Consider the following 17,932-nt stretch of genomic DNA (forward strand, 5'->3'; position numbering starts at 1 on the left):
TGAATTCATACTCTTGAACATTGTACTGTATACAATACTCAATAGAAAATATGAGACACAAGGGTCTACACCATGCAATTTATGAAGATAATTACTAATCAGTGTGGGCATAGGATTTGCTGTCATATCACAGTATAGAGCCAACAATTTCTCTTGACCAAGTAATGCTTCTGTTTTCACATTGGAACTGGTTACAATAAATTCAGCTCCTAATAAGATTATTAGAAATATGCCACCAAAGAAACCTTTAAATTTACAGTGACTCTAGAAGTACTGTAAGATGAGTTGTTAGGGGGTGATTGATTTGCTGTTTATTATTCAGCGGCTCAAGAATGAACATGGTAGTGCCCACTGTTTGTTATTTATCTTTGGTGGATGCAATTAGGGCATGCCACTCAGATGTCGCGGGTTCGCATCTCCCCAAGGGCGATGAAAAATGACTGGCTCTGTATCATGACCAGTTACTGCTGCAGTGTGGGGTTTGCTGTGGGAGGTTGAAACCAACATTCCTTGGAAGCTTGAATTTCAAGTCAGTGGCCCTGTGTGCTTGTTCCATGTGAATAGGTTTCATCTACTGAAATATATATATATATATATATATATATATATATATATATATATATATATATATATATATATATATATATATATATATATATATATATATATATATATATATATATACATACATATATACACAAATGTATTTTGACATTAAACAATTTCCCCTAATAGGGATGGCTCCCAAGAAAAATCAATAAAATGTTTGCAATCATATTCATACCTCCTTTGCAGAAAATTTCAACACTATTTGCTTCATCTGCCTTAAGAGAAGGCTCATCAGTGTTAACGCCCCTAACATCTGAACTCTTTTAGGGTTGCTCATCAGTGTTAACGCCCTCATCTTTCTTCTTTTTCTTTCTGGATATTAAGGGCCTACTTTCTAGGTCGTTCTTCCCTTCATCCCAACACATCCAAATTATTGTATATACTTTTCACCAGACTGTTGTCTGGTTTTTCCACTAAACCATCCAAAAAATCTGTGATCTGTGCTTTTATCCTTATTATCATACCACCTTATTTTCACTTTTGCTCATTCCTGTAATAGGGTGGGCTGTAGAGAAAAGGCAAAAGAATATTCACTGCCACATACATATGTTAATTACTTAATGGCAGATTGACCCCCTGTGCAGAAAAATTCCAAAACTTTGCAGCTTTATTCATCTGTTCGTATAGCTCATCAGCCATGTGTTGAACCCCTAAGAATGCTGTGCAGTTCTCTCTTTTTTTTCTACCACTTTTTGGCCTCATATATTAAGGCTCCTCCATTCCAACACTTCTTTCACACCCTCTACCCAGAATTCTCTAGGTCTTTCCCTCCGCCTGCCAATCAGTCACTTGTAGTCCCATCAACTCCTTGTGCCTTTCCTTTTCATCCTCTTGATTTTCTTCCCTGTGTCTTTGGAAGTCAAGTCAGCCAGCATCTCCAAATGTGCACTGACCCCTTCCACTTGTGCATCATTCAGTTCAGCCTCTCTTCTCTCCTCCACATTTAACATATCTTCAAAATACTCACTATGTTGACTCAGGAATACACTCTCTTCAGGGTGTATCTCTTCAACTGATTTTTGCCCTGATGTCCATTTGTTCATTAAACAATATGAATTTACTTGCTAGAAGAAAAATTCTTCTCCCAAAGAACTTGCTTAGATTTCCTTCTGTGTATTTTTAGTAATTGTTTTTTCTTTCTCATTTTGTTCTGAACTACCTATGTATATATTATTCTTGTGTCCACTTACAATCTATTCTTTGTTGCATATGTGCCTCAGCCAATTTTCTCCCTTTCGTGAAACTTCTTATTTCTTTACCCCAACTCTTAGTGCTTTTATTTTCTGTTTCTACCCACTTATAAATGCCATCGTATGACCCTGTGACCTTGTCTGCGAATTTTGCTCACTGTGCATATACAGTAAACCCCCGTATTCGCGGGTGATGAGTACTGCACCCCTCCACGAATAGCTAAAATCCATGAATACTTAAAACCCCCTCTAAAAACACTTAGAACTTACTATTTTGATGGTTTAAACACAAAAAAACCCTCTAAAAATGATTATACTTGAGTATTTTAGTAGTTTTATCACAAAAAGTGCCTTTAGTCATGAAAATATGAAAATACAGTAATTATTGAATATTTCTCAGCAAAAAATACCGTGAATGGGTGAATTTTCCCGAATAATGGGTAGATACGTTCCACAGAGAAATCCGTGAATACGTAAGTCCGCAAATAGCGAGAACGCGAATACGGAGGGTTTACTGTTTACAGTATGCTGTACTGTGCCCACCTCATTGTCTAAAAGCCTTATCCATTTTTATCTATCATCGTTTTATAGGCTCTGCTCACCTTTTATTAGACTAGCTTATGTATATTACATTTATGGCTACATTTTCAGCTGTTCCTCTGCAACCAAACTTTCATCTATTTTTCATATTTGTTTCTACTAGGTATTGCTGAGATAAATGCTGCAAATCCTGTGCTTTTTTCTTTTTTTTTTTTTTAAGAGAGTGCCTTGGCCATAATTTGGATGTTGTAGAAAACTGCTTGTTTGTTAAGTTTCTTTAGTGGCAGGTAATCTTGTTCAGGAAAGTTTGATAATTAAATCTAGTAGGAACTAACATTAGTTTCTCCATGCTTGATTTTGGTTGCATGTGACTTTGTTTTCATCTTTTGAAGAGTTTTTGTGTTTTAATTATTTTGACATAAATAATGACTGTGACTGTATTTTTGTAAATATTCCACACTGATTATTGTATTTTGATTCTAATCCTTTTTATTTTTATATGATTTTTGTGTAATAAGTTGATCATACCAATAGAAAAACAAATATTTTGTCTTTTCTATTGATTTTGTAATTTTCACTCGGCTTTGTCTAATAGTAGTTTGTTGTCATGTTTTATTTCTGAATGTTATTTTGATCCTATTACTTTCCAGAAGCGACTGCACAAACGTCAAAGTTCGTATACCCACTTCACCATGACCATGGAAGTGCATGACGAGTCACTGGAATATGTGTGAAAAGCAAGTTTTGTCTGTGGAATATATGTCAAATGTAAATAATGTAATAGATAAATGAACAGATTTATTGCTCTGCACTTCTGATGCAGTTGATAGTTTATGTGTGTGGTTACGTGTTCCAATGAAACCATTATTAAGTTTGCAGGTAATGAATTTGGGACCTGTGAAAGCAATGTTAACTTGTCAGAATTAAATATAACTAGCAGTTGTGATGAATAGCTCACAAATATATCTGGTGATTTGTCTTGCACTTTGTATTGGTTGCAGCTTGCTGCTGGCTTGAAATGTACCTGTCCATATTACATCCACCTTTCGCCTGCCTGCTTTATGTGCTGCACACCACCGTCTTGTGATTGTGTATACTGTAAATGATGTGTGTATGTTTGTATTTTTAATCTACAGATTGTTTACTCATTATTGTAAGTGATGTACACATTTGGTTTGTAGAAATGGTTGTTCCATTTCATAGTGGGGTTTGCTTATCCATAGGTTAACTCTTTATCCCACAAGATCCAGATAACTTAGTTTTATACAATACGCCAATAGTCATTTAAATTTTGGTCAGTTGGTTACGGCTTCTTTTTTAATATGACACATTTTTATTTTAAACCTTAAAATGCAAAATTCACATGTGCCAGGTATTTATCCTTTTAATATGGTGTGTGCTGTTATTGTTTTTGGCAGTTGACAAAAATTGTTTTAGGGATATAATTTAAACTCAGCAGTATATATTTTTCTGTTATCCTGCTGAACATGTTCTGTGTAATTTCAGATGTGTATGGTATTTATTTTTGTGTGTGCAATGGATAAAATTTTAATTTTTTATGGCTAAAATTTGGTTAGTGCACTCCCCGGATGATCAGAGTCATCTGTGTTTGGGTTTGTAGCCACCTAGGTTTAGTTTTTTATATATATTGTTATTAGGTCAGTTTTTACCAAAAAATGATCAGGACAAATAGACAGTAAAAGTTAGCAAAAGAAAATTTTGTCTTATAGAATGAAAATTACTAGTTTTGAGGGTAAAAGGAGACCACCCTTAAGTAAGAATGAAGCACTTATAATTCTAAAAGAATGAGACTCCCCTCAAATTGGATACAACTTCATGTGTTCTTACTGTCCCACCAATTACACATCCCTTTTGAGATGTGGCAACTCTGTGTCCAATGGAGGAGGAGGGGCCTTGATATAAGGCAGTGGTTGTTTTTTGTACAACAAAATATGTTTTTAGGAAATGAAATTTCTTATGAAGATATAGCCTCTGTTCTGGGAAGAACATAACTTCTCAGCACCAGGACAGTAATAAAAAACAGAAGGTAGTATTTTAAATAGAATGACCATCGTGAAATAAACACAGCACCCAGTTCAAGGGCAACCAGTCCAAGGGCTGAGGACCCCAAGGAGTTGGGGATTTAGTCAGTCTTTGTCTTAAGCTACAGTTGAAGGAGAGGTCAGTGTGGGTAAGGTCAGTCTGCATGAGAGAAGGTGGCTGGTCCTTGAGACATTGCCTTTCTATCAAGATTGTTGTATTTTGCCAATGAAGGAAATTATGATATGGACCATAATCTATATTTCAACTTGGAAATTTCACCAGCACCTCCTCTACTTGTGTACCAAGCACTAGTTGTGTTATTTGCTCTGCTGGGCGTAAATGTTTGCATTCTGTTTTGATGCCTTGATGCCACACTGCCTGGTACCAGAAGGCTTTTATTTTTTATTTTTGTAAAGCTGTTGAATGGTGTTCCTGGCAGTATTGTACTTGCTGATGCTCATAAGAGTGAGAAACTGTAATGCTAATAATAATGCATGGCTGTATTACGATCACAAATAAGTCACGAACATCATTTAATATCCAGTTCAGTGTACCTTAGGAATCACATACACCTAGTTGGAATTGTAACTGATAGGTACTTCATCCCTGGCATGATTTGAATCATTACCTGGTTCAGAAACAATGATAGGCAGTTACTTTAGTAATTGTCATTTTTCTATTTTTTCATATAGGGGCATTGTTTTCTGTGGGAGCATACTGTGCTAAGTATTGGCCTTTGAGATGGTCCCATATAATATACATGTTTGCTAATGTTGAAAGGTAATGACAATAAAAACTTTCAAAGACATTGCATCCTTAAACTATCCCTTCACTTGGGAAAATTCCAGAACCATTTCTCCTTCTAATTCTTAGGAAATTGAATGCACCTGGGGAAAGTCTCCAACATCATCTTGATGTTTCAGATTTCTTGGAATGATTACAATGACCTCCTCCATCTCAGCTTCTTATTCCTAGAATTAGAGAGGAGTAAAGAATGATACATCTTTCTGGAAAGTGAAAAGTGCCCTGTCATGAAGATGACAAAGTTATATTGTATCAAGTATTGTGAAAGAACAGGATAGGTATAATTTATTTACTGGGAACTGCAGGTCCTGGTATGATCATCAGCATGCTGATTAGCTCAACAGCCAGACCAGTGACCATTTTCACAGGTTTAATGTTACAAAGATATAGAATGGTGATTATGGAATTTAAGTAATTTTTTTGTTATATTCTTAATGATTCTATTGGAATGAAAGGATAGTAAGGACTCTTAAAAGATAAGATTATGAAAGAAATACAAGACAGGATGTCTAATGAGCTTCCCAAGAGGTTTTCCCCCCTTAAGGAAAAGGAATGTAACAATGTTTGTGAATACTGACCTAGAATACAGGGCCATGCAAGGAAATTTCTTCACTCTCTGATCGTATGTTTGAGAAATTGAAGTCTACCTCCACTTGTGGGTTGTGTATGTTTCTGAAAGTTGTTTGGTGCATCTGTGTTCTGTAAATATTTATGGTGTACCCTTCAGGTTATTGAAGAATATTGATAATACATTGTACTGTGAAGGAGGAGTGGTTTGTACTTTGTACAAATGCATTTCAGTTCAGGTAAAATTACACAAAGATTACCTGTGATATTGTTTTCACCAAGACTCAGTAAAATCAGAGGAATGAAGAGTGAATGGTCTTGTACTGTTCAAACTGGTTGGTACATCACAAGCAGTTGATGTAATTGCATGTTGTTAGGTTTTCATATATATATATATATATATATATATATATATATATATATATATATATATATATATATATATATATATATATATATATATATACTGAATAGTTTTGATAGTTTTGATGTGTTAATACGCAATCATACAATATATTCATTTACACCCGAATGTTAAATTTTTTACATTTGTAAATTTTTATAGTTTTACACATGTTTCATCAAGATCTATTCCTTGGATTTGGTAAGGGATATAAATAGTTCGTTATTATCTTTTAAGTAACATTTGGTATCTTTAAATGAAGAGTTTGCCTTCAACCATTTTTTATATTATTGACCTGATATTTGGTGGTTCAGTATTTGTTATTTACAAAAACATATATTTCATTACTGTTTGTTAATGCACATAAAACTTAGGGGATGAATGTGAAGAAATAATCATAAAACTGTTACTGTTTTTCCTGAGACAGCATATGAAAGGTATGGGAATTAAAACACTTACATTCAGCAAGTACCAAGGGTTGAGTGTAATTTGCTGCCTATTCTGCGATGTGTACATATGTTAGCTCTCATATGAAAGAAAAAAGAAAGATTAATGTAACCTTGGAGCCTGGTTTGTAGCCCACAGTGTATGAGGTTAGATTTAAGCCCTTTCTGTTGCCGTGGAATTGGTGGTAAGGGTTGACAGTGAAAATATAATGCTATTGTGCATTATACTTTAATTTTGTTTTTATTTTAATTTTTGGATGTTGCTGTTCCTCCATTCTTTTTCTAGATACCAGTGGATAGTATCGTGTGAAGTTTTTCTCAGCTATTCTTGCTAACCTTCTGGGTTACTATTTATTTTCAAATAATAAGGAAGTCATGTATTGTGTGTAGATTCAACTGAAATCTCATATGACATTCTTGTATTCAGGATTCAGTTATTTTTTTCTGATGTTTCTGAAAAGAGAGCAAACGAAAGGTGAGTCCAGATTTTGTGATAATTGCTATAAATGTTTTTGCACATCTGTATATAGAGATTAATTCACATGTTTGTAGGTAGGCTATGGGTGTAAATAGAATATTATTTTTCGTACTGTTTATTATTTTTTCCTAAAGTATATTTATTTTATTGATCTTTTCTCCATATATGGTTGTTGATCAGAGGAAAACAAAATTGAAGTAAATGAGGTAAATTATAATACATATTTCAAAGTGAGAGTTCTGAGATAATGTTGCTAATCCCATAACTACCTTGCAACTAACTAACTCCATCCAGTTGTTGGCCGGACCCAATCTTGCATAATCTTGCTGATTGACAAATGAACCTTTACCAAAGGTGTGTGTGTGTGTTTGTGTATATGGAAAAATGAATTATTTATCACCAGACTTACTAGCAAATTTGTTTTAAATGAATGAGTCAGAGCCTTTGCTATACTGTAGTAGTTCAAATTGGACATTTGGCTCAATGTTATCTGGCCATAATTAGGTGATAATTTTTTATCCTGAGTCTATGTTTTTAACAATGTACTGTATTACTGTAATGTTCTTCACTCATAACTTTCCCAGATAGTTTGCTTTTAAGAGATTTATTAGATCCTGCTTGATAAATTACAGGATTATTTATTTATTTAATTTGTTGGTTAGAAATCGGAGTCACGTCACACATAATTATATCTTGTTCAGCATTCTAAGATTATGTCATCTTTGTTATTCATCAAGTGCCCATGCTAAAGTGAGTGTGACAAGATGAAAGTATGTCAGTGTTGCTCTTTTTTTTTATGAATCACATCCTAATCAAATAAGGGATTTAATTTTTTTCAAAATTTATAAAATTCATCATTACACAAAGTGTGCCGTTTGTAAAATCCAGTAAGTTTTAGAAGTAAAAACCACAGACACGGATAATCATATTCGATCTGGTCATAGTGGTTGCAGCTGTGACTGCTTTAACCACCATCTTGATTTCCCGCAATGCCCACTTCAACTGAGATCTAAGCATGTACTAGCTTCATAAAAACTGTGGAGTGGAAGCTTAATTTCTGGAATTATAGGATTTTTGGGACAATAATTTTGAAAAGTTTGTAATGCAGTTGAGAAACTGAAAGTTACACACTTCCATGGCAGTAGTTTTTGGGGGGATCTTAACTGATCAATCTTGCAGACAGTACTGCTGTGAAAACAGAAGCATTGTTAGGGGAAGACAATTTAGAACCATCCTTTTAAATTGCAGTGTGAATTTAGATATCTTCAGTGTTGTTGTGTGGTGTTTTGTGTGTTCAGGGTCAGTGTTTGGATACAAATAATTGTTCTATGCATAATCTAATCAGAGGAAAGTTCTAGTAACTAAAAAATTCTGTAATATATGAATTTAGGTGAATGGTCATTTACAAAAAGGTCTCTTTGATTGAAAATTTTTTGTTGGCCAATTACTTGCATGTATCTAGATTGCTCTTTACAAGGTTTCTGACATGTAAAGATTTATTTGGGAAGGATTTTTAGGCTCAATTCAGATTCTGAACTTTCATCATGAATCCACACTCCTAAGTGTTGTATTCAGTGTCAACTTATATGTTTTGCTGCCATGATCTAAAGTAGTAGAATGGTTGTTTTTGAACAATACATCAAGGTTGACCTGTCAGCCCCCCAAGTAGTAGGCATTATTAACAATAGCTACCGCTTGGGATTTGCACTGCCAATTACAGACTCAGTAAGTCAATACATAATCCCCTCAGCTAAAGAGGAAATAAAAGGAGGGGAGCCAGATATACAAATGCATATGCGTGGAGTCTTAGTTTATTATACATCTAGCCAAGGTTTCAACCTTCCCTCATTCCCTTTCCTCCAGGAGTAAGTGGATGTATTCAATCCTCCACAATGGGCCTGAGGTGTTGTACACATTATAAGCAGACGGTATCACCTGAAAATAGGTGTTAACAATGACCTGCTCCTTGGGCATTTTAAGTGCCAACCAGTGAAGCAGTAAGTCGACGCTTAATCCATCAGGCATGAAGGCAACACTTAATCCATTCAAGCAGTAAGCACCGCTCAATCCACTCAAGCAATAAGCAACATTTAATCTACTCGAGCAGTGAGCACTGCTCAATCCACTCAAGCAATAAGCAACGCTTAATCCACTCGAGCAGTAAGCACGCTCCAGTCAGGCAGATGCCTAATTTACTCTAGCAATAAGCAGTGCTTAATCCATTCCAGCAGTATGCAATGCATAATCCACTCAAGCAGTAACCATGCTTAACCCATTCAAGCAGTAAGTCAGCACTTAATCCACATAGCTTGAATGGATTAAGTGTCAGCTTAACGCAGTACAGTGTACCTATATTTGGGTAGTACTGCTAGCTCATAATGTAATAGGAGATACCTTTTTTATCAGGTTTAATTTAGTTTAACGTTTCAGTTTTTTTTTTTTTTGTATGCAGTGATTACTCTTAGTTTGTGTGTATCAAAATTAGGTATAAAAATTTTGCAGTTTTGGCTATTGGATATCAGACTGTTTTCCAGTTTTAGTTCAATATAGTAATTGTCTTTACCTGATATATATGAAACATGACTGCCTTTTCATACAGGAAATTTGAAAACTACTGATGAGGCTCAGATATATTTTGTACTTTCATTCTTGCAATTTCGAGAACACACTAGGAATGTTGTAGATCTAAGGCAGTGTAAATACTACAGCAAACCTGTCCATAACCTGTGTATGTTATGTTTAACTCCACTTGCTAATTGATTCATAATGGCCTTGGTTATTAGGAAGAGTAATGTGTTGCTATTCATGAGTAGCATTTTTACAGTAGTTTGCCTCTGGGTAGTATCAAGTGCCATCTGCATTAAACTCTTTTAATCCTCCATGAATGTGGTACTATTCTGTATAACATGAGGAACCCAGTATAGATCTATTTTATGTGATTCAGTCTGGATTTGGGTGTTTATTGGGTTTTTTAGTTTGATGCTACCCTTGAGTTTACAGTAGCTGTGAACAGTTTATGTCTTCGTCAATTGAGAAATGTATAGCCTTTAATGGTTTTTAATTGTCGTCATTGCTTAAGTATGCATCAAGACTACATTCATGCTAATATATTTGAGGGCTTTCTTTCTTATTCTGTTGACCTTGGAGGAGAAATTAAGCTAATGATTGTTTGGCTGTAGGCGATATGCTGTAAAAAGGTGTTTCCTACTGAAAGTACAGTACATGCTTCAGATTGTTTGTAAGGTAAGTATGTAAATAGGCTACAGTATCATACCCAGCTGATTCAAAATATCATGTATGCACATGTAAATTAAGTATTATCATTGTTTTATTCATTTGATTTTCTTTTTCTCCACAGACTCATCTGTAGCAGTACAAAGCCAAGGTACTCTGTCGACTTTGGGCTTTTCTCTCTGTTTCGTAGAATGGAAGGCATGGTCACATGATTATGATTTAAATGAATTTGGAAAAATGGAGATTGTTTTGTGGTGTTATCTAGTGTTAAAATTGCCAGGAGTTACGAATGCCGAAGAACAATGGAAAAATGAAATAAGTTAATTTATGTCACCAAAGAAATTACTTTTATCCAGACGGAATTGCATTTTGACAATTTTATTTGATTTAATTGTTAACACCATGTACTGTACTGTACTTCATGTCCTTCACAATGAATAAGGAGATGAACCGAAGAACTTTATACCAACTGTTATTTACAGATGATGCAGTATTTTTTGCATATTTTTGCTCGTATCTTTCATCTTTATTGTTATCAGCGACTTTTTTATATATATATGTATGGTAGTTATGTTTATGTGAATATGTTCTGCAGAAAATGGTAATTTTTGAACCAGAATTTTTAAGGGAGATGCTTTTCTGTGAGTACTGCAGATCCATGTTATGAGAGATTGACCTGATTGTCGTCCAGTTCAGTATGATTTATTTTTTGTGTTGCCTACCTCAATAAATTTATTTACTGCACAAATCAACGATGAATATGAATCAGGTTTGCTGTACCAGGCTGTCTTTTAAAATGGGATAGGCGAAGAACAAAATAATATTCCATTATTGAGTATCCTATAAATAACATTAACATAGGATATAAATAGAGAAAAATTCTACAAGAATAAAACTGTTATTGAAAGATGGTAACTTCTTAAAATGTTAATTGTGACTGAATTTTCAGTGTTACTATTGAGAGCATAGAATGATACGAAGCATGTGTGCATAATGGCTTTAGTGTAATATGAAGTGGTCAAAGAACTTAGTTGAAAGTTGTGTTATATAGAGCAGTGATTTCAGTGAAACCTTATTTTATTATGAGGATGCACAAAACATGCTACAGAATAAGGAATTTTTTCAAGAATCATTTCCAAAGAATTTCATAGCAAGCATCTTTTACATTTAGAATCATTAATTGCAAAGTTTCAAACTGGTCTTTCTTAAAGTTGTTAGCTGTCAAAATTGAAGGTACACACACACACACACACACACACACACACACACACACAAATGCATGTATGTAGTACGTACATACTTCCGGGCAGCCAAAATGCTTAAATAAATAATTTTGGTAGGTTCCTTTAATGCTCTTGTACACCAGTTGTAAATTTGTGTGTCCAAGACATAATTTCACGTTGTGAATAAGTTCAAATTAGTTTCAAGTTGATTTTTGTGCTACCGCTGTCTTGGTTTGATGACAAGGGTATTGGTAACACTTTACCCCTTCTGTTTCGTTTATTTTTTAGAGTAACCAGTAATAGGGAAGTATTTTTCAAAATGTTTTTATGGGGTCTAAAATGATTGTTCGGTGCTTCACCTGGCAGAGCTTATTGACCTATGTCATATTTGGTCTTTACTAATGACAAGATTGTTTTCTGAGAGAACATAGTACTGTAGTGATGTATAGAGATGATTCAACTTATTCAGCCCTTCATTGCAAAAGGAAGTGACTTCTGTCTTTAACAGAATTCTGAAATAGATCAGCAAGTAGTGTGATTATTAGGGTATGAAGCTGAGGTTCAGCAAAATCAAAACTAAATTAGCCAGTTTTTACCGCTTCCCCATGACGATTTGCTGTACTTGCATAAAACTGTCCTTGTTACAGAATATTTGATGATACACAGTGATACCTTTGACTCCAAGCTCTCTTTTCATAGTATAAAAGGATATAATCCACCGATTCTAAAATCTCTGTGATCTTAAAGCTTTCTGTATATACAGACAGGCTGGTATCTAATACCATTGCTAGAACGTTGTTCTACATAGACGTCAGATGTCAGCAGCATCGCATGATTTCTTATCTTCTGTATACTGAAATGCTTGATAATAATGTTTTTGTTTCTAAAGAGTTCTAATAACAGTTTAGATCATTGTAAGATATCATGGTCAGCTATTTTTTTCATGAAGTCAATTTTTCTGTTGTTAATTTCTCAGCTGTTGAGCATTTATGTACAATTGTATTTGTTCATTGTGAAATTGTGTACTGTTACAGTATTTGCTTGTCATGTTTATCTCAGTTTAACTATGCTTCTCTTGTTGCTGCTCTTCTCTCCTCTCCCACACGGGCATTCTATTCTGTGGAAGCTTGCTCAGCAAGTTATTAGCCTTTTTGGCTTTCTCCATATGAGTGTGAGCACATTTGGAATAATGCGAATAGGAAGGAGGAGAAGAAGAATTATGATGGAGTAGAAGGAATGTGAGTGACCACAAGCTTGGAGTGGAACATTCAGTTTTGTTACCATCTCATGGTATGAGTTTTCTCGTGTTCAAATATGTGCACTGTATTCTGTGGAAGCTTGCTTAGCAAGTTAATGGCCTCTTTTTGGTTTTGTCCATACGAGTTTAAGCACATTTTGAATAATAACAGTGGTATCCACAAACGTTGTAATTATATTGGAGTGGATGGGTGATGAGTGACCATGGACTGATTTGGAGGATGCAGAGAATAAAAGCCTTTTGAGACTACCCATTTGGGACCCAACCCTTGAATATAAGAAAGTATTTGATTAAAAAAAGTGGCAGAAGTTCTGTAAAGGAATAGACATAATGCTTAGGAAACTAGAGGAACAAAGATGAAGACGATGTAAATGGAATTTTTGAATTCAGCAAGCCAGAAATGAGAATGAGGTTTGCATGCAGATATGTGTTATGGATGCAAGGTAAGTTTCATTGCCTAGGAATTATAGTATTGAGTCAGCAGTTAGAAGTCAAACATGGCGGTGATATTTGTCGTATTTTTCTCTGGAGCCTACCTTGTCTGGTTTTCCACAGGGTAAGGTTTTTGGACCTTGTTGCTTTTAGCCTTCAATGGCAATATGATTGTTAACTTGGAAAATAAGATAGTGCGGTATACAGACGTAATTCCTGTGTTTATTTGCTCCCATAATTCAGAGCGGGGGTCACATACTCGTAGGTGTGACACAGATCATGAATGGATTGTTGAGTATTGAAGTGAGGCTTGGGTATGAAGTTGAACTCCAGCCAAATAAGAATTTATCAATAAGCTTATCGCAAATCATACTGCCACTCCATGGTTCTTTGTTTATACACAACACTGTCAATGCTTCTTAGTATTTGAAAATACTAGGTGTTAAGTTGACTCAAGCCTATTTTTTTTTTTCAACACCAAATGAAACAGAATCATACATTTTAATGTTGTTGAAGAGCTAGACGTTGTTTAAAAATCAGTCTTTATCTATGGAGGTGATTTTATTCGTGCCATATGATTCAGATCTGTCGTCTCCCATTATTGGAACATATCTCCCTCATCTGGATGTTAGCATCATCCCAGCCTCTTTATATTTTAGACAAAATTTCTCAATTTGGTTGTTATTGTTTTTTTAGTACTGTACTGTAATTATCGTCAAATTAACTTGAAAGTCTGTTTAGTTATCTTTTCTTAACTGTTTGTGTTTGCACCTTTCGAGTTAGTATTCACTATAGACTTGTTTCTCCATCAAGGTCTTTTGTTGTTAACAGTTGTGAAGTTTCTCATCTGGGAAATTGTTTTTCAGGGTCTAAGTCTAAAGAAGAAATCACAATTTCTAATAAATGCTCATACAGAATTCTTAATTATACAGATTTACACATGGAAATATTCTGACCCCTTTGTGCTGGAGCTCAGTTTGCAGGATATTGATAAAAATTTGAAAGCAGGCAACTCAGTGTTTTTTAGTAGACTGGGGAGCATATAAATTACAGCATTGATTGTGTGCTTTTGGTGTGGTGGGCTGGGAACTAGGGTGACATGGTTGGCATTTGGGACTTATGCTCCATAATCTTGGTCTTTTTGTGTTAAATATTAATGCTTTTTCGCTGACATTCTCAGTGCTTAAAAGTTAGAGTCTGGAGAAGAATAACATGAGCAATAACTTGTCACTCAGAGTGGACTTAAAATTATAATGATAATGATGAAACCAACTTCACTTGATAGTTATAAATTCATGCATAGGAGTATTCATGCTGTCATGTATATTTGATTGTTAATTTTGGTATGCTGTATCATACTTTTCCATAACATAAAGTGCCCTTCTTCCATTTATGCAAGGTAAAATGTGTTTTTCTGTCCACCTTCAGACCTTTTCTCTTATTTCCTCTTAAAGTAGGTAGGCTCTGCAGAAATCTTGTAATGTAAGGACTGGGCGATGTCTAATCATGACTTGAGTAAGTGGAAGCTCATTAAATAAGTCAGATATGACACAATCACCGTATATCAGGGGAGACATGTGCTTATTTTTCTTTAAGTAGACTGCTACAGTACTACTGTAAATAATATGACCTTCCATTTTTTTTTTATTTTTCTTGATGTAAATCAGTCAGTCAATCCGTGTCACTGTACTTGCTTGAAAACATTGCAAACACTGTACATCATTATCTTTTGGTAGAAATTTTGCTGCAAGTTTCTGGATTAGCTACCTCTCTCCCTGTGTAACTTATCTAACCAGATCCTTGCTTTAAAAAAAAAAAATGTACTGTACTACAGTTTCTATATGACTGGAAAAATTGAGAACTTTCAAATTCATTACTATCATCAGGATATCCCTACAAAGTAATTGCTTAGAAATTGTAAACCTGTTTAATCATAGGCATGTTAAGAAAGCACAACTGCAGAATTAATTCCAAAATTGGCAGACTGCTTGGATGTCCAGTCATTAAGGACAAGATCAGTGGCAGCTCATGGCACCTGTATCCAGAGTTCTCTCTCTTCATTGATGAATGTGTAAAATTAGGGGGGAAAAACTTGCTTTAAGCAGTGACAAGTAAAGATGACATGGAAGAAAATGGCATGTGTGTGTTTTCTTTGTTTTTTAGTTTTTTTTTTTTTTGTAAGCTAACGATAATGGCCTTAGGATTACAAAACTTGATCGATCTTGAAAAGATGCCTTATCATGCCTTAAGTTAACACCTTAACAAAACAGTAGACTTTTCGTTCTTTTCCTGCATTGACGTTGACCATTTGTCACATATTTCAAGAGAGCAGATGCAGTGATCCCCCAAACCCTGAAGATAATGGTGAACAATTTCAGAAATGTGACCTTTATGATTCATGTTGGGGTCATGGTTGCCTTTTAAGGACAAAGCTCTAGAGTAAAGAGATGTGCTTATTGAATACTTCAAGTTATTTGGTCTACAAGTTTTATATCATTGTAGTTGTCTACCATATTGCTCTAACTGTTCATTGGAATTATCACGAAAATTATTACAACTATTAAGAGAGTATTAAAGAATGTACTTTATAATTTTATAACTATAGACTATTCTGAAGCATTGCAAAATGCTAAACCGGAGGAATAAACAGTGTCTTCTTATATTCTGTGATGTTTATTTTATGAATTAGGTAGAGTTGTTTTTCCTCAGATTATATTCTGTGATTATAGATAATAATTTGCTTATCATAAATTTAAGGTAGATGTATAAATCTCCATGTAACAGAGGGTTACTAAAAGGCCTGTGACCATGTTTGTTTATGTCAATGCTCATTCTTTCTTGTGAAATATGTACAAAGTGTATTTATTTATTCATGCTGTGCTATATGGACTGAATTCCAGAATAATCATGGAATTATGTGAACTCAGATATTCAATGTTTTAGGTTAGAATGATTTTGAATTCAAAGAAATATGTGTCGAAAACGTCATGTTGTTTGGCTGAAAAAGTTTATGTACATCAGTAAATAATTTTTTTGTACATAATTTTGATCCATTCCACTTTTATATTTTACAGTGTAATTCAAGAACTTTCTTAAATTTACACTTCAGCTGCTGAAACATTGCTGTTGCAATGACACTGGTGGGTACATCCAAAGATTGTTGTATGATATTATGTTTTTGGATATTACTCGAGCTAATTGCACAGTAGCTGTGTGCTATTCTATATAAAGCAGTAAAAATACTCAGTGTGTGTTTGAATTTCCCAGTGGTTTGAGAATATGAAAACAAATGACTCTTTAGGTCATTCATCTTCTCTTCAGAAAACTGCAGTATTTGCAAGAGATTTTGTGGGGACATTTGCTGGTTTTGTGTTTAAGTGGCTTTAGACAACTGAAGAATGTTTTGTCATGCATAAAGCATTTACCTTTGTATTACTGTAGCTCAATAGGCAGACAAGTAGAAGCAAAATCAGTACCAACATGCTGATATCAGTATACACTTGTAGCAAGTAATTCAATTTCACATGCTAGAATACCAGTTTAGATGTAATTATTCATTCTACTGACTAACTTAGAAACTCCCGAGAGAGTGTTGTGTAAAGTTTGGGTTACAAACTAGGAATAAGCAAAAAGTTGAATAAGCAAAAAGCTATATTACAGGCAGTCCCCAGGTTACGTTTGCGGCGCATGTTTCAGGTTTACGTCACCAGTTCGACAAAAGACTGGAACTTTAATATGGCTCCAAAATGGCAGAATCATCAAAATTTGGAGTTTTTTGGATGAAAAGCTCAGTCAAAATGCAGGTTGCATTGTTTTCAAGGCACCCAAAGAATTAAAAGTAAGGTTTTCTTATGATTTTTGATGATGTCTCGGGTTATGCTGTTTTTCGGTTTAAGTCGCTACGTAGGAATGGAAGCCCTGACGCAACCTGGGGATTGCCTGTACATAATTATATGCTACAATAATTTTTGTAGACAGTGACCAAAGTTATCATGTGCTGAGTTTGTGCTCTGGTACAGTTCATAGGGAATAGATGATGGCATTTTGTTTTGTTAATATTGTCAACCACACAAACAAGTGCACGTCAGCCCCCTCAGGTGCCTAGCTGCATCGTCCTCTGCAGTTATCCATAAAATCCTTGAAAAATCTGATGAATAAGTGACAACCAAACTGACATTTTGTAATTTATACCATTTATGGGTAATTTATGTAAATTTTTTATGTATGACTGAGAGTGAATGATATGCTTCTTTTTTAAGTGAAAAATACAGTAGTATGGTTTTTGTATGAGTTTTCAATATTGGTCATTTAATTCAAAACTGTTAGTATTTAAGGCTGGTTCTCTTAGTTTGAGGCTTAAACTGCTATCCTCATTTCCGTCATGGATTGGGCTTTGGCGAGGGTTTTTAAAATATCTGCTGAGAGGTATTTTCCATTTTTCATGACCAATCAAAAACACGGACCTTACCATCTGATGCCAACTCATGTTGACAACTCAGCACTCAATGTTAGATTATTGAAACTTGATCTTTTATATTCCGAATTACATTTTGAACAAGTAAACAAATACTTTAAACAACAATTAATGAATACACATTACCTAGCAACCATTGTTTTAGGCCTGAAGTATCTAATTTTGTAGTTAGATTTATTTGTGGTAGCAGAAAACAGGTTTTGACGTAGGAAAAACCTATTTTTGGTAGTC

At 34.6% G+C, this 17,932-nt stretch overlaps 1 protein-coding gene across 26 annotated transcripts in view; it reads left to right on the plus strand.

The window, feature by feature from the left end:
- The window catches only part of LOC136843439 (phosphatidylinositol 4-phosphate 5-kinase type-1 alpha-like), a 350,658-nt gene extending 334,185 nt beyond the window's left edge, over positions 1-16,473 (plus strand). For 10 of the 26 annotated variants that reach the window (XM_067111930.1, XM_067111933.1, XM_067111946.1 and 7 more), the window contains one exon: positions 2,990-3,222. In XM_067111930.1, coding sequence (XP_066968031.1) covers positions 2,990-3,073 — 84 coding nt within the window. In that variant the 3' untranslated portion in view covers positions 3,074-3,222. Of the gene's footprint in view, positions 1-2,989; positions 4,826-10,438 lie in introns of those variants that run through there. The other 16 variants (XM_067111936.1, XM_067111944.1, XM_067111951.1 and 13 more) reach the window with 6 other exon arrangements.
- The last annotated feature ends 1,459 nt before the right edge of the window (positions 16,474-17,932 follow it).

The sequence above is a fragment of the Macrobrachium rosenbergii genome, chromosome 11 (assembly GCF_040412425.1).
Source record: "Macrobrachium rosenbergii isolate ZJJX-2024 chromosome 11, ASM4041242v1, whole genome shotgun sequence".
Taxonomy (NCBI): Eukaryota; Metazoa; Arthropoda; class Malacostraca; order Decapoda; family Palaemonidae; genus Macrobrachium; species Macrobrachium rosenbergii.